This window comes from Ursus arctos, unplaced genomic scaffold (genome assembly GCF_023065955.2).
Source record: "Ursus arctos isolate Adak ecotype North America unplaced genomic scaffold, UrsArc2.0 scaffold_14, whole genome shotgun sequence".
Classification (NCBI taxonomy): Eukaryota; Metazoa; Chordata; class Mammalia; order Carnivora; family Ursidae; genus Ursus; species Ursus arctos.
Window position 1 is genome coordinate 38,616,948 of NW_026622808.1, and position 22,412 is coordinate 38,639,359.

The following is a 22,412-nucleotide window of genomic DNA, read 5'->3' on the forward strand; positions in this document are numbered from 1 at the left end:
CCTTTACTTGTAAAATGTCTCCTGGGACATGCCGGTGGCTCCTGTCTCCACCCAGCAGAGTATTGGGCTTGCTGTGTCATCCCACAGCAAGCAAATTGCCTCATCAGCAGCACCTGAATAAAACCACCAACACATCATACTGACCACCAACACATCTTCCTTTGCCTATTTCTCTTTTTTTTTAAAGAGTCACCCATTTATTGAGAGAGAGCGCAGGAGAGAGGAGCAGAGGGAGAGAAAGGGAGATAGAGAATCTCAAGCAGACTCCCCACTGAGCATGGAGCCCAATGTGGGGCTCAATCTCACGACCCTGAGATTGATCATGACCTGAGCCAAAACCAAGGGTTGGACGCTTCACTGACTGCACCACCCAGGCGCCCCTTCTTTTGTCTATTCTAACCACACCTGCCTTATCCTAGCCACATGCCCCCATCAAATTGCACACATGATTCTTTTGCCACCGTGGCACTCCTAATTTCCCTGAAAATTTAGCTTAGACCTGTGGCATGTTTTACCTAACATGAGCCTTTGAGACCATTTTATTCAGTATAGTGATGCAACAGGGAAAACTGGGACTCAGGGAGAGGAGGTGATTTGGCCAACATCACATCCTATTTGGCATCAAAGTGAAATGTAAGTTAATTCCTAGTCTGAAGCTTTCTCTTTTCATTAAACCAAGCAATCTCTGTAAGTTTAATGTTCTTTTACTCCACACCTACTGTCTCTTTATCTGGACCTTTCCTGACCACCTCCTCCCTGGAGGAGGAAACGTCACCACCCACCCACAGCTGAACTCATCTTCTCCCTCCCCTTTCAGACTTTGTTTCACCAATAAACCTTTCTCTACTGGCCCATTCCCTGAATTGTAATGTGTCCCATATTGGTAAAAGGAGATTCACCAAACTCTGCATCTCCTCCAGTTACCACTTTCCAAAGCCAAGCTCCCTGCAGAAAGAATATAAAAATCAACATTACCACTTCTAACCCACTGCAGCCCAATACCTACTCTCACCACCTCCATAATGTTCTAGCAGAGGCCACAAGACAGCCAATTCCACCAAACCCACATCCCTACTTAGCATCACCACTTGGATGAATGAGGCTTTGCAACAAAACATGATCAAAGAACAAACTCCTGATCTCCCCACATACTAAGCCTGTTTGGCCTCAGTCTTCCCAATGGCTCAAGCCCAAAACTTGACTCTTTTTGTTTCTCGCACTAGAATGGAAGCTGCATACCAGCAGGAATTTTTGTCTATTACTATACACTCAGCACCTAGCCCAGCACATGGTACATGTTCCATATTTGTTGACTTGACCCATTTCAGCCATTCAGTCGTCATCTTGCTTGACCCTTTTGGGGGACACCAGTGACACCTCTAGTGGAAAATGGGTAAACACATCTAAGGTCAATGGAGAGATTTGGGTTAAAGAACTTTGTCTGAGAGACCATTCCTGTGGTACAAACTGCTGAAGTATCATTGTACGAGTTTTAGTTGGCCAAAGATTATGCAGCAGATGGATTCAGTAGACAAAGATTAGCAAAACAGGCCAAAGTTTACAAAAATCAATCAATCAAACATCTCCTATGGGTCCTCAGGTTTCTAGCTGGTTGGATTAATGTGCGGAATTATCTAGACCTGGAAGCCATGTGACCTTTTTTGGGCAACTTGAGAGTTTGCCTTTCCTGAGGGTTCAGACAACAGCTTTTACTGGGAAGTCATCCTCATCTTTTTTCTCTATTATTCCCTATAGTGATACAAAAATTTACAGTTTCCATCTCATGCTGCAGAAAATATTTCAATTCAGCCTACCAGAAAAATGTAATATGATTCCTCTTTTTTTTCTTTTTTCTTTTTTTTTTTTAAGAATGAGAAAAGTCTGGCTATGGCCCAAAATTTTCCAGAGCAGCCATCTGCAAAACATGATCTGGCTTGGATTCAGCTAAAGGGGTCAATACCTCGGTCAAGAAAACTCTCTCCCCAAGGGGATCCCTCCTACATTGTTGGTGGGAATGCAAGTTGGTAAGCCACTCTGGAAAACAGTGTGGAGGTCTCTTAAAAAGTTAAAAATTGAGCTACCCTATGACCCAACCATTGCACTACTGGGTATTTACCCCAAAGATACAGACGTAGTGAAGAGAAGGGCCATATGCACCCCAATGTCCATAGCAGCATTGTCCACAATAGCTAAATCGTGGAAGGAACCGAGATGCCCTTCAACAGATGACTGGATTAAGAAGATGTGGTCCATATATACAATGGAATATTACTCAGCTATCAGAAAGAACGAGTTCTCAACATTTGCTGCAACATGGATGGCACTGGAGGAGATAATGCTAAGTGAAATAAGTCAAGCAGAGAAAGACAATTATCATATGATTTCTCTCATCTATGGAACATAAGAACTAGGAAGATCAGTAGGGGAAGAGAGGGATAAAGAAAGGGGGTAATCAGAAGGGGGAATGAAGCATGAGAGACTATGGACTCTGAGAAACAAACTGAGGGCTTCAGAGGGGAGGGAGGTGGGGGAATGGGATAGGCTGGTGATGGGTAGTAAGGAGGGCACGTATTACATGATGCACTGGGTGTTATACGCAACTAATGAATCATCGAACTTTACATCAGAAACCAGGGATGTACTGTGTGGTGACTAACATAATATAATAAAAAAAGAAAAAAAAAGAAAAAGAAAACTCTCTCCCCTAAGAACAGGACAACAACAAGAACAAAACTGTTCCCAAAATTGTGATATGGTATTTCTTGGCATATAACAATACTTACACATCCAACAATGACATTTTGGAGATGGCATCTCTCTCTCTCTCTCTCTCTCTCTCTCTCTCTCTCTCTCTCTTCTCTACACACACACACACACACACACACTAATAATAGAAAAGGGATGTCAAAGAATTAAGCCAAGGAAAATTAAGCTATTCTCAACCCAACAGATCCATAGCTTCTGCTGGGTTCAAAAGCATCTTTCCCTTTTGGCCTTCAGCATATTGACAGAGGAGCTCTTAAAGTCATCCATCTGCTGCGCCGTGGCAGTCCCAGAGGATTTCACAGAGCTAGGAACATATAGGAAAAATCATAGAAACAAAATACAGTTTCTCCCAACATATGTCTCTGTACATATTATGCACCATAGTAACATCTCTTAATTCAGAAAAATTAAAAAAGTAATCTCCAAGGGCCAAATTCTCCTTCTCCTCTCTAGATAGAAGTGCAATACTTGGGCCACTACTTTTGCCCTACCTCCATATCTATGCTTTATAAAATAAAGCGCTAGTTATCTAGTTTTTCTTGGCCATTCCATTCATTAAGAATTTGGATCCCCTATGACCAACCCTTTCTCCCACCTACCATTTTGAATAGTTGTCCTTCCTCAGGGACTATCTCTAATGCCACCTTCACTATATAGTCTTCCTTCATCTCTTCCTTCTCTGGGCTCCTAAATCAAGTTAATTATATTTTTTAATGGCAGGGACAAATTTCTTCCCTTTTTTTACAGGTCTTTTTTTACAGGTTTTTATGAGTACAGCATTTTCTCTGCTAGACTAGTTTCTCATGGCAGGAGCTGGGACTTCCTCATTTTTGTAACCATAAAACTTCTAAACAGAGAGCCCTGAATATTCGTGGCTCTATCAGTCAAGATGCATTGGGCTATTAGTAACAAAGCCTGAACTCAAACTGGCTTAGACATAGTGCAGGAAAATCAGAGATGGGGCAATCTTCCGATATGGCTCTGATACCATTTCTCTGGCATTCTTTTAGCACGCTACTTCCCCATGTGATGCCTTTGTCCTCAGACTGGTTTCCCTCATGGTTATCATCATTATCTATTATTTGGACATTTACTCATGTTGGCATGGTACTAAATATTTTTTACATGAACTCCCTCATTTAATCCAATTAAACTTAAGTCCTATTAAATTTACTCCACTAGCAGTAAATTTACCCCTAAAGCAGGTACTATTATTACACTTATTTCACAAGTGGGGAAGCAGTTTCAGAAAGATAAAGTTGCCTGATGTCCCACAATTGGAAATGGAAACCAAGCAATCCACCTCCAAAGCTGGTACTCTCAACCACTGTCAAAGACAGTCAAGCAAGACCCAAGAAGGCAGGCCCCACTAAGGCCACGTTACCAGTCTGCTCACAGAAACTCTAAACAGACAGCATATCAGATACAAAGGGTAAAATTGGGGCTGCCAGATGACAATAAAAGCATCATTTAGGAATGTCACTCCAGGGGCGCCTGGGTGGCACAGTGGTTAAGCGTCTGCCTTCGGCTCAGGGCGTGATCCCAGTGTTCTGGGATAGAGCCCCACGTCGGGCTCCTCTGCTGGGAGCCTGCTTCTTCCTCTCCCACTCCCCCTGCTTGTGTTCCCTCTCTCGCTGGCTGTCTCTGTCTCTGTCGAATAAATAAATAAAATCTTAAAAAAAAAAAAAAAGGAATGTCACTCCACATCCTACAGTAAGGGCAGGAAATACCTAATGGTATTAAGAAGTGGATCAGGACTGGTACGAAGTTGAGACTTTCTCACTGAAGTTCATCAGAAGTACTAGATGAGATTTGGAAAGGCAATGACTTTCTCATTGTAAAGCCCAGTGACTTGGGCTTCCAAGTTGTGTAATGAAGAGTCCACACCTGTCCTAAGATCACCTTGTGTACACACGGCTGGCTACTCCATACTACAGTCAGGGCTGACTAACTGGAGACCAAATTTGGAGTTAGTCTGGCTGGGCTCAACTGCAGCTCTGCCACTTACTAACTGTAACCTTGGACAAGTGATCTCTCTTCTAGACTTGCCTTACTCACAAATGAAATAGTGATTTTTTAAAATGATTTTATTTATTTATTTATTTGTCAGAGAGAGAGAGAGCACAAGCAAGGGGAGTGGCAGGCAGAGAGAGAAGCAGGCTCCCCACTGAGCAAGGAGCCCAATGCAGGACTCAGTCCCAGGACCCGGGGATTATGACCTGAGCTGAAGACAGATGCTTAACCTACTGAGCCACCCAAGCATCCCGAAATAGTGATATTATTAACAGTACCTACTTCAAAGGGTCATCATGAGGATGAAATGAGATACCATATGTGAGCCCATCAGCACAGTGTTTGAAATATCATTATTTCATTTAGGGTATACGTAGGAAGTGCTTTACAAGCTATACTGATCATTTTTATTCTTATCAAGGGAACATATTGTAGTCAGGTGGGTGTGCTAGATGGGAAAGTGATTCACAGATTCACATGCTTGCCTGAGAAAGGCAGGAGCCCAGACTTTCTCCAACTCCCCCTCCCCAACCCTTTCCAGAAGCCCTATACTATCTGGGTGTTGGAAAGATGCTGTGCCCACTCTCCCGGACTCTGGCTAGGCTTCTACATAAGAGAAAGCTCACATCAAGGGCTCTTCTCAGAAAGAGAATTGAGCAAGAAGCTTCCTTCCCTAGCCCAAATTTCATGCTGAAGTAAAGTTCCAAGGTAGAGTAAACTGTCAAGGTACATCATTGCTATGTTCCATAGTTATGTTCTACATAGGAAAAAAAAATGGGTCTCTAATGATTTTCATAAGACAGTAAGGGTGTCTTACACTTTAGAGTCCTCTTCAGTCCTTAGCCTGTTACTGGGAACACAGTAGGTACCCAATTACCCTTACTTGGTAACTTCCAAAACTCTTTTTTTCCTTGCACTATCACAAATGCCTACAGCATAATTTAGTTTTCAGTGTTCCGTTTTACTTCTAATCACAAAAAAAGTGAAATAGAATTATCTGCAGTGAACTGGGAATTTTGGCACCCCAAAACAAACATAATGAACCAAAAGTTCTTAATGAAAATATGTAAACATATATTTCAGTAGACACCCAACACCATGCAAACTCTTCTAGGATAACTTATTTCTGAGTGTGGACTAAAATATATCACCTCTAGGATATTGTACTTAAATATGTTTAGTGAATGTGGTGCTGTCCATATCAGTTTCCACCCTACTAATGTACACACCCTTTAACTATCATCAAAATCCTGGCACATGTCCCCTACTTCTCACCAAAGATTGAAGAGCAGTGAACTGAAGACATGTCTCACATTACCAAGAGCTCATTCATTTCATTAGCTACCAGGAACTACTTATTTCTAATACATGTGCAATACATAATATTAAATAGCAATATCTAGACAGAGGTTTGACCTATATATCTTCAGATGCCCTTGGGGTTCAGAGTGGGGATAAGGAAGTGAAATGCTGTGCACAATTCAGGTTATGCACATTTTTCTAAAGAAGATGTAAAAGTTTTCATTGGCTTCTAGAAGAGTACATGGCTCCCCAAAGTTAAAAACCACAAGCAGAAGTTTAAAAAATTTGAGAAAGCAAACTTTATTATTTGCTACATTTCTAAATTTGAGCAATTTCTAAATTTGGTCATCATGTGCACTGTCCAATTCTCCATCTCATATATTTACTTATTTCTCTGGTTCTAAAATTCCTTGGGAACTTTTATATTATTTTACATGGATATTTCAGAAAGCTCATCCAAGGGACAAATCAGTGAATTTTAATTTTTTTTAATTCCTTTTTAGATAATATATGCTCAGGAGACAATACTTTTTAGAACTCAAGCTAACTGTTGTAACTTAAAATAGAAGATGCCAGATTATAACACGCCTAGTTCTAAAAGTTTATAACTGGCATCACAGTCTCATCCACTTTGGAGACCCAATTCTCCAAAAGACTAAAAGAGTTTATGAAAAGTGGAGAATTTTTTAAAGTTCCATAGAGGATGTGATCTGACATTACATAAAGAAACCACATGGGTCCACTAAGACAAGACAGTATGAATTGATCCTGGTGTCAGTTAATTCCACGTCTGGAATTTCTCCAGTGGACATAATCAGAGGTAGGTATTAACAATGTGGGTGTGAAGGTTAGGAGATCCCAAAAGGCTACTGATGTTGCTGTTGAAACAGCTGTCCACAGACAGAGGTGATAGTAGTTAACTTTCTTTGGTCATGGTCTTCTTAAAAACTGAAATAAGGTAAGCTCCCATTTATGTGTTGCACAGAGGTATTTCCCAGTAAGGGCTGTCCTTTCCTCCTTACCACCTTATCCTCATGCTCCCTCCTTAAGAATCTACCCATCATCCCCCTTTCTTAGAGAGAGTCTTTCCATAGCTCTACTGAGTATGGTTCTCATGACTCTCTTGGCCAAAGCTAGCACAAATTCTGGATTCAAGCTGGGCCAATCAGATTTTTGGTTCTCTGAATTTGAAATTGAAACCAAGAAACTCTAGGCAGTCTCTGTTAAGCACTTAAATGGAGAAGATGCTTTCCTTGAGTGGCCACTTTTTCATAAGCAGCATATAAAAACAGATATTAAGAAAGAGACACATGAGATAAAAATAGTGAGAAACTGACTTTATCCTTTTATTCCTGATTATTTTCCAACTAACTTTATTCCAAGCCCCCAGGACACCTGGTTGCCCTATCTACACTTAGGGTCTGAAAAGAACTCTTGGACATTCCTAGTAAATCCCTTCTTTTCCCTTTCAACATGTTTGAATGGGCCTCTGCTACTTGCAACTACATTTTCCCTTAAATAAGTGGTGACTGAGTCAATTAGTAAAAAATGAGCTGGATTCTCAAAGAGGACAACGAAGAGGTTTCATAGGGGAAAGTTGCTGGGAGAAGTGGAAACCAGGAATGCTGGGACCAAGAAGGGAAGATCGAACCTTGAGACACAAGACTGGGAACAATCCAAAGACAAATTCTGAATAGGTGTGACCATTCCCGTGAGGTGAGAAACCACCTGAAAAGGATACTGAGAGCTCCAGTTAAGGGGACTCGGGGTCAGGAAACTGTCCATGTACCTTGAGATTCCTGTAGATAGAGGCAAGTTCAGGTAGAATTTTAACTGGATTAATGAGACCATCCTCACTGGAGTACAATAACCCATAATAAAGAACTTCCCCATTCCTGAAGCCCTGCCCTTATGGACCCAGTGAATTTGTCCAAGTCATAACCACCTGAACAGATCTGCCAGAACTTTAATGAGCATTCTGAGAGATAATCATTCTCATTCTTCTGCCACCTGCAGTTTTAATTTTTCAGCCAGTCCTTGGAGTTGCTTCCTCCCATCCTTCTGGGTGGGTTTCCAAGATAGGAGTTTTCTTCTGGCATTCACCTCTGCACATGTAATTGACAAGAATGCATTTGCTTCTTCCTGCTTGCCCCCTCTTCTCTGTTGCTCTTGACAACATGCTCCCTTCCTTGTTCTGGCTTTCTGTCCTTCCTGCATAACTTCTTGACAGCATCCTTAAGATACTGTCAAGCAGCACATTCCTGCTTCCACTCTGTATTAGAGCTTCCATTTCCACACCAAATTCCCTGGTTTTCAAGCAAATCTGTTGTTTTTCCCTTTAAGACAATAGAAAGAACACACTTTTGAAGCTAAGCATACCTCAGATTCAAATTCCAGCTCTACCTAACGGTGAGACCTCCAGCAGGCCATTTAATCTGTCTTGTTTCTCGTCTATAAAATGGAGATGCCACGTGTTTTGCAGGGCTGTTGAGCTCACACACATGGAAAGTAACTAGTAAATTCCTGGTACATAGTAGGAGCTCAAAAATGCTTATTCTCTCTCCCTTTCCTTGTCAAGATCAACATCAGACATTGTCAAAAAACACCATAAAAACCTAGTAAGGTATAAAGAAATGATGGTTTAAAAAATAGATTTCAGGGTGCCCGGTGGCTTAGTTGGTTAAAATGTCCAACTCTTGATTTCAGCTCAGGTCACGATCTCGGGATTGTGAAATCGAGCCCTGTGTCCAGCTCTGCATTGGGTATGGAGTCTGATTAAGATTCTCTCTCTCCCTCTTCTTCTGTCCCTCCCCACTTCTCTCTCCCTTAAAAAAAAAAAAGTTTCAGTTCCTTAAAGGGCTGTCTATTTCCTTAAAAGATTAATTTCTATTTCCCAAATGTCTACCTCTAAAAGAACCAAGGTACTTGAAGATTCATGCTTACTAGTCCAGGTCAATATTTAAAAAAAAAAAAAAAAAGACATCATTCACAATTAATTCTCTCCCACACAATGTTGGATCAGGTTTTACCTTTTATATGAATATTTTTGCATAAATACATACATTTTGATCACTTCACAAAGTGAAAGAATTGAGTGTAGGCAAAGTATTAAGAAAAACGAAGATACTGTAATCATCCAATTAACTCTGGGTTTCTCATCATTGTAGCTATTGACATTCTTTTAGGTCTCAACTCTATGCACTTTGAGCTGTTTAGCAACATCCCTGGCCTCTACCCACTGGATGTCACCTCTTCCAGTAGTGACAACCAAAAATGTCTCCAGACATTGCCAAATGTCCCTTGGGAGGCAAATTGCTCTCCCCTGAGAACAAGTAAGTTAACTTGAGCAGTGTACACAGCCAAACCAGACAGTACAAGCCCAGCCATGGGTTTATAAGACAGGAAGTAGCTGTACTTTTTCTCTCCAGAATGTTCCCACTGAAAACAAAATGGCTGCACATCACTTCCAAGATATAATCAAACGCTGGCTTCGCAGAGCAACAGAGAAGAAATCGCACGTGCCAGAATTCTGTTTGTCAAGCTGCCCTAGCTCTTGGCTACATGCCCACACTCTGCCTAAAACCTACTTCCCAAACTTTTGAAAATGCTTTCCACAGCTTTCAGAACCTGACCTTTAGAGCAGCTTTATCTATGTGTGTGTAGTGTGTGTGTGTGTGTGTGTGTGTGTGTGTGTGTGTGTGTGTGTGTGAAATAGATTTACAATTTTCTATATTCCTGCAAAGCCAAAACCACTTACTGAGTCCAAATGCCAACTGGGGGTGGTGGGAATTTGCACACAGATGTCAGTGGACTCCAAAACAACAACATAAGAGCTCCACCTGCAACTAATTATAGAAACTGAAATTGCACTCTGGCCAGAGGAGGCTAGGTTCAGAACCCACCCCATCTGCTTCGGCCGATAATCACTCCGTTAACTTTTCTCCTGTTGACATAGACTTGCTTCTTAAAATCCTCTCAGGATGTTGTCTACGGGGAATTTTATTAGGCAGTGAATGTTTTGAGGGTGACCAGTCCCTCTGCCTTCCCTCCTTGGAGCTTGGTTTCAAAAAAAGTGCCTTGGCAAAAGTGAGACTAAAATAATCTATCCATTGAAATATTCCAAAATGTTTTCTTTAGTTGCTTGTGTGCTGTTGCTATCCCATCGCCAAAATAAAGTGATCCAGAGAGAAAATGGAAGATGGAAGTCATTTAGCTCCCCCAAGGTCCAGCATACAGGAATGTTTATATTCCTCCCCCCATTAGCCAAGTCTTTCATAAAATAAAACCTGGGAATAGAAATCTTTAAGGCTACTAATGCAGTACACATGGCTGATCCTAGGGCTGACTGCAAGAGATTACTGAGGCAAAAACCAGCTGACATCTGTGACAAAGATGTGTGTAGTTCACTTCAAATCATTCTCCTACATTCTAGCAAACAAAGAAATCAACTGTTGGCTCTGTGCCATCTCATCTATCTTCAGAACCAAAGGAAAGGAAGTTTTCACATACCCATGAAAGCCATTTAAAATTGTGGTTTCAGTCTAAGTAGGTCATTGCCTAAGTCTGGACCAAAGTTTTTCCACCTTTCTGGAAAGGTAAACAAAAGCTACAGTTCTCTGAAGAGCTGAGGAAGACTATTTCAAGATGAGGAAGGTGAACTTTTTTTGTTGTTGTCCTCCTAAAATTCAGGACATGTCCTTCTAAAATTCAAATTATGCTGTGGTACTAAACTGGTTTATATTATCCGGTTCCATCTAAATCTGAGTGCCTATGTAACATTTGGGAAAGCATACATAAACACACATACTTTAAATCACAGTTAAAATGACAAAAGTTATATACTTATATGACATTTGATTGACTTCTTAATTTCTCAGGTCTCTTTTTTTTTAAGATTTATTCATTAACTTGAGAGAGAGAGAGAGAGAGAGAGAACACAGTGGGGGAGGGGCAGAGGAAGAGAGAGGGAGAGAATCACAAGCAGACTCCCCCCTGAGTGGGGAGCCCAACACAGGGCTCAATCCCACGACCCTGAGATTATGACCTGAGCAGAAGTCAAGAGTCAGACACTTAACCGACTGAGTCACCCAGGCACCCCTCAGTCTCTTAATACGATTTATGAACCATTAAGATATTTGAAGAACGAAGGTGACTAAGGCCAGTTCAAGTCAGTGCAATGAACATCTGCTTTTGTCCTACAGCATCCCTTTGTCCTTCATCTCAGTTCCTATAAAGAACTGCCCCTCTCCCAATGCCTGCAGTCTACAGGGGTCACCAGTCACAGTAACCCCTTCTCACATACCTACCCCTTCTCACATACCTGCCCCTTGCTGCAGCCATACACACTCACCAAGTCCTGGAGGCAGGATATGACCAAGGGAAGACCAAAGTCCTTTAATAATTTTCCAAATGGGAAGTGAAGACATAGGGATCTCTTAACACTTCATTTATGACCCTGGGGTACTGGCAGTCAAGACCACCCACCACATGAAGGACAAAAATGAAGCTTACACAAGATAGAGGTAGATATCAAGATATCAAGAGGTAGATATCAGAGATGAACAATGGAGAGAGAACAAATCCTGCTACAGTTTGAGGCACTGGATCTACTCAACCCCAAGCTCCATGTCTGAGCCTTTCTGCAATTTCATTACAGGAACTAATAAGTCCCCCTTTCTTACCTACACAGGCACTGAGGAGCTTTTGCGTCACTACTTTGGAGTGTTGCCCAATACAATTAATAAGTAGGTTTCTTCATTCTAATGTGTGAGGTCCCTTAAGATCTCAATTCACCTCACTGAAATGCACCTATTTTTCTGGTTATTATGACTGATAATTATTATGAATAATAGTTATGCATTAATAATTTTTTATTTTATCGGTTAGGAAGGTATTGAGCTGCAAGTAATAGAAACCCAACCAACAGTGACTTAAACTGCTAGCGGTTATTTTCTCACATGACTAGAGGTCTGGAGGCCAGCCACTGTGGGTGCTGTTGCAAGTGCTCAGAGATGGCAGGACATAGTTTCTATGCTTGGCATGGCCTTTCTTTCATGGTTACTACACAGCTGACACAGCTCCAGGCAACAAATCAACACTCAAGACAGGAAGAAGGGGGAAGGAGCATTGCTGGTGACATTTACTCTTTTTATCAGGAACACAAAAGCTTTCCCAGAACCTCCCAATTATGTTTCATTGGCCAGTTACAGGAGGCAGAAAGAGAGAAGCCTGATGCTGAGCCATTAAACAGGGATCACTAAGACACTCTGGAAGGCCCAACCACTGAAGGAACCTTTGATGACACTGAAAGTGCTCATCTACCTTCACAGCTCTCACACTTTAATATCTTGCTTCCAGAGCTACTCCTGAAGCAGTCTTTTCCAAAGTGTGCCCTTTATTCCCTTAGTTCTAAGAATATTTATAGTAATGACAAATAAGATTATTTAAAATATATATTAAACAATATATATAATAACATACATATACACTATACATACATACATATATATATGTGTGTGTGTGTGTGTGTATATATATATATATATATGAAGGACATATATATATATCATATATATATATTTTTCATATGTATATATATATGACTTGGCAGGAAGTACATTCCCCTGACCCCACTGACTTTGGGCTTGGCCATGTAACATGCTTCAGGCAATACAATGTTAGTTGACTTGATATAAGCAGAGGCTTTAAAAGTGTCTGTGTGGTTTGGCTGGACTCTTGGCATCTATGATCCACCATAAGATGAATTCTTGAATAGCTTCTGTCCCAAGGAGAATGTGGACACATGTAGAACATATTTGAAGCCAACTTTCAGCCTAGAGCCTGGTGTCCCAACTCCAGCCCTGCCCAACTAAGTTGTGCCCAATCTGCAGATACATAAGGAAGAGGTAAATGCTTATCTTTTTAAGCCAATAGGTTTCAGAATGGCTTGTTACACAGCATCACTGCAGCAATAGCTGCTCAATATACAGATGCTTGGTTTAAGGTAAAGTTTCATGGTCTTTGCCGGGGTTAAGCAAACTTAATAATTTTTTTTCCTTTTTTAAAATTTATTTTAGGGGGGATGGGGCAGAGAAAGAATCTCAAGCAGACTCCCCACTGAGCATGGAGCCTGATGTGGGGTTCAATCTCATGACCCCAAGATCAGGACCTGAGCCGAAATCAAGAGTCGGACACTCAACTGCTCGATCGACTGAGCCACCCAGGGGCCCCCTTAATAGATTTTTTTAACTGCAAGAGTTAGAGCATTTTATTTCACATGCTGATATGTTTTATGAGTTTGTTAGGGCTGCCATAACAAAGTATCACAAACTTGGGGGCTTAAACAACAGAAATTTATTGTCTCACAGTTCTGGAGACTAGAAGATCAAGATCAAGGTGTCACCAGGATTGCTTCCTTCCGAGGACTGTGAGCGAAGAATCCAGGCATCTTTCCTTGGATTGTAGATAGCCATCTTCTCCCTGTCTCTTCACATGGTCTTCTCTCTGTACATGTTTATGTCTGTGTCCAAATTTCCCCTTTTGATAAGGACATCAGACATATTGGGTTAGCGCCCACCCAAATGACCTCATTTTAACTTGATTACCTCTAAAAAGACCTTATCTCCAAATAAAATCACATGCTGAGTTATAGGGGATTAAGATTCCAACATATCTTTTTGGGGGGAACATAATTCAACCCATAATATATGCATTATGGATTTCCAGGATAGGAGTGTCTAGTATGTCATGTCTCAAGTTTATTTAACTGGAAAATCCCCTCTGGAAAGTGTCGTTTCCCTGGAAACACTCTGGAAAACTGACTTTGAGGGATCCATGATCTCCGATTCAGAGTAGCAGAAGGAATGGAGTCTGAAAGGAGGCACAGGGATAAAACAGGTCTATCTGAGTAGTGAATATACGTTAAGTCCCATCGACAAACTGGATGGATCTGGACACTCCAAGGCTGAGCCACTGATTTCACAAACACCCAGTACTCAAGGTGACTGCAGCTGCATTTAACAGTTAGTGGACACCCTCTTCACATCACAGCTACCTCGCCACCTTCCTCACAGGAGACAGAATGAATTCTATCACCCACTTCCCACTGGTACAGCTCTTCATATCTGGACACTCCCAGTGACATGAGTATTTTAGAACAGATTTTAATGACCCCTGTTGAAATGGCCCTAGCATTAATCAAATGAAACAAAAAACAATGATAAAAGAAACATAGAAATGTGACCCATCTCAACTTGTTCAAGTTACAGGCTCAAAATGAGAACCAATAAATCATACGTTGAAACTAGCTAAAAAACTCATCAAAAACCCGTACTAATATTGATTTAGAGTAGATTATTTCCTATTGTGTTAAGCCAGAAATAGAAATGATCACATAACCATTGCTTCAAAGCCATAAAACTCCCCAGGCAGGTTTACTTACACTTCTTAGGTTACGTTTCCCAGTGACCTTGTCCCACTTCTGCATGCACAAGATGGGTAAATATTAGATCGAGTACAATCTCCCAGTGTGTGATGCTATTTATATTCATGCAGATCCTTGGCTAGCCATGCACAAGTTAGGAAAATGTCTCAAACTGCTTAATACACATCAAATTTGGAAAAAGTTATCTATTAGAAATATAAAGTTAATAATTACCCAAAAAATCCAGGAATATGAAAAGTCAATAACTTATATGCATCAAACTGCAAGACATAAGTCCTTATGAACTTTCTGAAAATTTCTTCTCTACCATGTCTTCCCTCTCTGATCTCTATCATGCAGGTAAATAGAATGGAGCTATAAAGAAAAGACAATCCTATAAACTTTTAGAGGAAATTAGGTCACTTCACTTTCCAGTAGTTGCATTCTCCTGCCCCCAACATCCACCCCGACTCCATAGGCTATTACAAATAATAAGGGCGCTGCCTCTTGGCAGCCAAACATCCACTCTGAATCTTTTCTTCCCACCTCTCCCCAAAGTAGTCTACAGGTGTGACATTGAAAGCATGGGCTATGGGTTCACACCATTCCAAAGAATTAGCTGTCTATAATATTTCACCACCCTCTTCTTCCATTCAAGAAAGTACATCATGAAGCAAAAAGCACAAGTGGTAACATAAGGGTAACCGTGCGTCCATGCATCCAGTGATTCCAAATGCCAATACCACAACTCTTAGTGGCCCCAAATGTATTTCTATTCATGTAGATCTACGTGGCTGAGAAGTAGAGCCTTGGAGAGAATCTGGGGGATAGGAGTGGGGAGTCTGGAATATCCATCTAGGAATCTGAGTATCTATTCTTTGCACATAAGAAATTTGGTCATAGCCCCCTACCGATTGCCTCCAAGGTTCCAAATAGTCCTACACTTCCTATAACACAGGAAGGGTGTTCAACATCCTCCCTTAGATTTGGAGTTGGGTTCAGCTCCCTTGGACAGAATCACTACAACTTCAAAATATACCGCAAAAGAATTGATGAGTGGTTGCCCTCCTCAACACTTCACATAAGGATGAAAGGTTCGTATTAGTGAGCATTAAATACACAGAACCATGAATTTCATATACAAGAGCATGTGAGCTTCCTGACCTCCACCTTATGATGGATCTGCTTCCTATTTGTATTCACATAGTATAAATTGTTTTAGATCACCTGGATTTAGGTTAGGGAACTGCTAATTATCCACATACACACTGGTACATTTGTCGATGCAGTCTCTGGTTGTTGTGCGTAAGAACCCACAGTTAAATGTCCCTCATCTCCTTTAGATTATTTTCTTCCATATAGAAAACTTTTCCATGATTTCTTCCTCTAAAGGGAAATTATCGTCAGTTATGGTAAATGGTAGAAACTCTAAACAGCACAAAAAGCCACTTCTGGGAAAAAGAAATAAATTCCTAATTAAGAATAAAAATCCCAATTAAACTAAATCACATTCTTAATCATTCTATCAGAACTAGTCATTTTTCTCATCTAACATATATGATCTTCCCATTATACTAAGATTACATTCACAGCTCAGTGATCCTATAAGGAGTTGGTGAACATAAATTTAAGTCCTAGACATTAGCATGAACTAGACCAAAGCCTTAAAGCCCAGCTCTCTCATTAACTAGCTGTGTGAACTTGGGCAAGCTGCTTATTCTCTCTACATTAATTTTTCATCCGTAAAACAAGAAAAAGTCTAGCACCTACCCCAGGTGACTGATGCAAACAGTAAATAGGAAAACGTACACAAAGCTCCAAGAACAATGCCTGGCACATAGTAAGCCCCCAACAAATGCCTATTGGTAGCAGAAGCAGTAATAATAGAAACAGTAGCAACAGCAGGAGTCTGGATTGTTCCCCAGGCTTTATTTCATCTAGCTCCACTTTTTGAGAAACACAAAAACCCCACCGGTAGAACTTTCTAGCGCTCCTTCATATCTTACTCTCCTTCCTGGAAAGAGGAGAGGACTATACTATACCTCCCAACCCCTTGCAATTGTGTCATTTCCAGCCCAAGGAATTGAGGAGCCAACATGCCATCTCCACACACCCCCTTCCTCTGGTGTAGCAATTCCTGAAGCCTTGTGCCAAGATGCAGAAAGTCTGGATCCTGAGTCACTGCCTGGAGGAGGGCTGCCCTGGAGAGTCACCTCACCTACTTCTGGTGAATAAGAAGGGAACCTTGATGAGTTAAGCCACTGAGATTTGATTGCTGCAGCAGGCTCTACCCTACCTTGACCAACAGGTACACATATACCCCTAAAACAGATCCTGACATAATTCCCACAGGAGAAGGAGAGGCACTTCAAATTTTTAAAATATAACTTGCTTTTTGTCAATCTTTCTATTGTAATACTACCTCATACTGCAAGTAAATTGACTTTTCAAACTCTCCATGCTTCTTCCACCTTTTACATTTTTTAACCTAAAAAAGAAAATAATTACATTTTACTTATATTTAATACACAGATTAATACTGGACCTTTACTGGGTCATACGTCACATGGTCATAGGGCACCCATAGTACCCAAGATAGACTGTGATCATAGTATTTTCCAGAACTAGGAAGGGGTACTGGGAGCACCCTCAAGTATTCCCTTATTTCTGGCTTATGGCAACATGAGACAGTTAAGTAGAATTATGGATATTTCCTACTTTAAACTGAACTAACCCTTATGAAATAGACAAGGGGTTTTTAAATGTTTTTACAACAGCAAGAAGGTTTTGTGTGTCATTAAAATATACCTTAATATACTATTTATTTTATTTTGTCAGTTCCATATTTAATTCTGTGTGAATTCAGAAAAGACACATAATACATTGACATAATAGCACATCATGTAATTTATAAGTAAATATACATGTATAAGTGAGAGTCTATGCTCAAAAAAGAATTTAATGATAGCAACATAAGATAAAAGTAATTTTGGAGCTGACAGTTTAAAGAATGGCTTTCAAACTTTTTTGTCGCTACTTGCCTCATTCCTAAACGGCTGTAACCATTCTCCAAAACAACTAAAAAAGAAAACCAGCACAGAGCCAGGGAAATACACATAGCAGTAACAGGTTCACAAGGACATCATGAACCAGCAAAGTCAGGGGAAAAAAGCAAATGATAGTGAAGAGCATTAATTTGATTTAGGACTGAAGAACAAAACTTTCTGTTCCAACTAAAAATCACACTTCCACATCTGAAAACCAGCAAAGGCTCTGTCAGATAGTCGAAAGGATAAGGTGATTGCTTTCTACACATAGAAGCAGAACGAAAAGCAGATTCTCATACAGATCAGAAATACTTCTAAAGATACTTGGACTCCAAGGGGTGGTATCCAGGGAAACAGATAGGAGGGCCGCAGATAAACCCAAGATAGGCAGAGAGCTTTGTGAGGCCAACATCAAGACCAATTATCAAAGAATCACTAGTTCAGCCCAGTTAGAATTATCTCTAATTTCTACAGAAAGTTAAATGATATCTGGAAATTTTCCCTCCAAATGGCACAGCACTCTCTATTCCCCATCTCATAGCACTTATCTCACTACTCATAAGAGGTGAAGCTGGGATTTAAACCCAGGCATGTCAGACTCCAAAGCCCTTATGAAAACAGCAGCAGATAAATGAACCCCACAGAATAGGTAGGATTTGGAAATGGAGACTGGCCAACTCTGAAAGGGAAGAGGCAGGGAAAGGGGGTGCTGAGAAGGCCACTAGGGAAAGGGAACAGAAAAAGCAAAGGACTGAAGGGGGGAAACCCTCAGTATGTGCAGGAATTACCAAGTGGGAATGCAGGTAGCATAGGAGATGCGCAGGGAGGGGGTATGAGATAAGGCTGGAAAGGCGGGCTCAGGCCTTCCCAATGAAGGTGCTGTCGGCTCAGCCAAAGAGGCAGAATTCACTCTGAAGGCAGTAAGTAATTATTGAGGGCTTTAAAGCAGAGAAATGGTATAACTGCAAGTAGACACTGGGAAAACCAATCTTGCTATAACATGGATGATAGATCAAAGAGGAGTAAGAAGGTGCCTTGCACATAGTACATGCTTATTTAATATGAATGGATAAAGGAAAGACCAGGTTGCAACTTTTTGTGTTGCTCCAACATGACATCAAACCCATTCCACCCAGTGTTAATTAATGTTATTTGGTTTGTTGTTTAGAGAATAAACTCCACTCGTTCTAGAAAGAAATAAAGTTGCTCTGACTTCAAAAATAAATCAATTCACCAGTCAAATGTGGCTCTCTAAATGTTGCTGTTAAAGTGTCTACTCTTGGAAAAATTAACATTTTCCTCTTCGATGCATAGGGAAGTACATCTGAGATGCTGTTGTTACTGCTGAAAAAGAAAAAAAATAACCAAGTATAAAAGTTAGGCAATAAAGAATGATTCCCCCTCTTCTGAAACAGTGTGAAAAAGTTATTGTAAAATAAGATCACAAGTTATAATTTCGTATTGCTTATGAACTTTTATAGTCTCCAAGTCAAACACATACTAAACCATAGCTTTCTTGATGATGCCAAACTTTATTCTGCGCAGGTCGTGGTGCCATATGCAAAGTATCAACTACTCAGTGACAAGCCAAGGCTGAAAAACACTGAGATGAGTCATAACCTACCTGATTTTCTTCATGGGAAACCCTCATCTGCTCCTTGAGGACAGACATTCGGGCTGCCTCTTCTTTCCTCAAGACTCTCTCCTTTTTGAGCTCAGGACTCCAGAAGGTCTTGATACTATTCATGGAAGATCCTAACTTGCTGTCCTTGATGTCTAGTTCTTTCCGGAGGAGGTCATTCTCTCTCTGAAGTTCCTTGAGCTGGGCTTGAAGGTCTAACATTGTGCTATCCCTTACCTGCCTCAACATGGAAGGGACCTGGTGGTGGTGATGATGGGATGAGCTAGTCAGACCACCATGTTGATCTGTGTATGAAAGAACATCTGTGTGGGAAAGTCCAGCAGAAGCAATATTGGGACTACTCCCCATGGCTGTGACTCGGCCTCCATATACAGCTCGATTTGTGGCCCTTCCCAGAGTCATGGTGCCCTTTGGGTAAGTTGTCGAAGCCACCCCCTCATGATCACTCAGATACATAGGTCCAGACGTAGCATAGGCTGCATTAAGGGACTGGATGTTCTCCATAGACAGTGTCTTGCCTGTTCCTCCACCTCCCCCACTGCTTGTTCTTCTGTGGCCCAAACGAGGAGACCTTGGCAAACGAGGAGATCTGGAAGGACTACCTTCCAGATTGGTGATTGTTCTTGCACTTCCATACATTTTTCTTCTATTATGAGGTGCTACTAAAGAGAAGGAATGCTATACTAAGTTGGGGGTTAAGTCAGTATTTCCACTATTGGGAGAATTTTCAATGCATTCTTTTCACAGTCTGTACCAGAAAATGATTCCAGAGATCTGAAAAATGAGAAAAGAAAAAAAAAGATAATCAAAAACAAACTTCCTTAGAATTCTGACTATATTTTTAAAAATATATTGATAGATCAATGATGATGATGATAAATACATGAACAATAGTCACACCCATATTCATTTTTTAAAAAAGTAGCCCCAAACTTTACTTACTATATGTAAACATTTTGTGTATTTCCCCCAACCTAATCCCAAGCAAGCTCAAAAGTTCTCAGAGCAAAGAAGCAGCTCATTTTTCCTCAGGAAAATGAAGCTCTGCATTTTGGTTCGTGCTAAGTGACAGTTGGGACCTCCAGAAAATTTCACCATAGAATTCCTCATCATAGCGAACTTAGCTATAAAATACTCCATCCTGGGGGCATGACCCCCATACACAAGTGGCTTGATAGTGACCCTGAGAAGCTTTTGCTTCCTAGGATATCAAATAACAGTCAAGCATGTTGTTACCTCCCCCTCCTGTAACATTCCAGACATCACAACTCCACCACAGTCCTCATTTCCGCTAAGGTAGGAACTCTTCTCAAAATAATACTGTTGACTCGCATTGACTCAGGAGTTGGAACCTATCGGTCATTTTGGAGCTAGAAGAAAAAAAGGTGGCTCGACCATCAAGACTCCTATACATCTAGCCAGATCCTAAATGCTATTTCCAGAGAAAATGGTAATTCTGTCTTCTTCTCCCTTCACACACTTCTTTCAGGCTGGTGTTTTGGGACTTCTTTTCCATTTTGGTTGGCCTAAATATTTACTCCACAGTAATCCACACCTGAAGAGAAATGGCACAAGGGAACAGTACACCACGTTAGAGTTCCTGGTCCCATACCCTCTGGAGAAAAGTAGTAGAAGCTCCCTGTCATGGTCACTCAAGTACTTTGTTGCAGAATTTTATGTAGCTGGGCTACAGGGTTGTGATTATCCCTTCAGTGTTAGGACCCAAATGGCCTCATTGTGGTTCATCACAGCCGCCTGCTCTTTCTCTGAGGATATGTTTAGTGTACTTTATTTTTCTTCACCTTTCAGACACTAAGACCACAGATTTTGGAGAAGGGCAAACCAAGGTTCAAATTTCTACTCTAACACTGACTAGCTGATTGACCTTAGGTTAGGGATGGGCATGTGACCCACATTGGCCCAAAAAGATTTATACCATGCATTAGCTGGAACAACTGGGAACGATAAGCTCTTTTTCAGCTAGAATTGCTTGCTTCTGAGAGGGAGTTTCTGAGGACTACCATATGGAAACGGCAGCCTTGGGAGTGAAGCTAATGCAAAGGAAAGCAGAGCCAAATTTTTTTTTTTTAAGATTTTATTTATTTATTTGACAGAGAAAGAGAGCACAAGCAAGGGGAGCGGCAGGCAGAAGGAAAGGGAGAAGCAGACTCCCTGCTGAGCAGGGAGCCCAACTCAGGGCTGGATGCCAGGACCCTGGGATCATGACCTGAGCCGAAGGTGATGGCTTCACCGACTGAGCCACCCAGGTGCCCCAGAGCCAAACTTTAGATAGCATGAAATCCAACCAACTGACATCACTTGATACCCTGGATCCAGCAATCATTGAAGATACATCTACCCCAGGCCATTTTAGTTACACATGCCAGGTAGACTGACTGAATTAATGGCCCCAATTCTTTACTACTTCCTGCACCTGTGTCCTTGGCAGTGCCCTCCCAATCTGACTCCAAGTTCAATCATATGATTTGCATCAGCCAATAAGGTAGTAGTATATGTGAAGGAAGCAAAGGCCTAAAGTAGCCTTTGTGTATCTACTCTCTTGCTCATTTTCCTCTGCAATAGTAATTAGAATATGCCCAGTCTAGCTTGCTGGAAGATACAAAATATGAAATAGAGTCAAGGTGTCCTAGCCAACAGCCAACCAAGCCCAAGACATTTGAGCAAGCCCAGTCAAGATCAGCAGAGCTGTCTAGCCAACCAGCAGCTGACCAGACACATGAGCAAGTCCAGCTGACATCCAACGAGCCCCATACACTAACGGACTAAACAAATACTTCTTACTATGTCCCTGGTGTTTTGCAACCAGATGTTCCACAGCACTACTGCAGGAACAGACAATGGATACATTCGTTCATAAGTTTCTTTTTTCATTACATTCAACTCTACTTGGGATTTATACCCTAAAGAGTCCTCATATACAGTATAAAGAAATATTTTCCCTAAAGGCTCCTCCTTTCCCTAAAAAGTCCCTACAAAGAATTATACTCCTGTTTCTAACTAAGGAACTTAGTCTCAAATGTTTATGTTGCTCAGAGCTTTATTTTGTTTTACTTGAAAATATACAAAAATCATTTTGTATCTAAAATTTTTGCATGATAATCTGTTCTGTAGAAAAGGCAAATCAACAGTTCCAACGATAGGCTTCAGTTACATAAATGATAACAGAGAAAGAGAGTAGATAGAATAATGTGAACATAAC

At 41.0% G+C, this 22,412-nt stretch overlaps 1 protein-coding gene across 1 annotated transcript in view; it reads right to left on the reverse strand.

Moving 5' to 3' along the window:
• The window catches only part of ERC2 (ELKS/RAB6-interacting/CAST family member 2), a 791,328-nt gene that overhangs the window by 740,338 nt on the left and 28,578 nt on the right, over positions 1-22,412 (reverse strand). The window contains exon 2 of the mRNA XM_044384924.2: positions 19,175-19,966. Within this exon, the coding sequence (XP_044240859.1) occupies positions 19,175-19,831 (657 nt within the window). The 5' untranslated portion in view covers positions 19,832-19,966. The remainder of the gene's footprint in view (positions 1-19,174; positions 19,967-22,412) is intronic.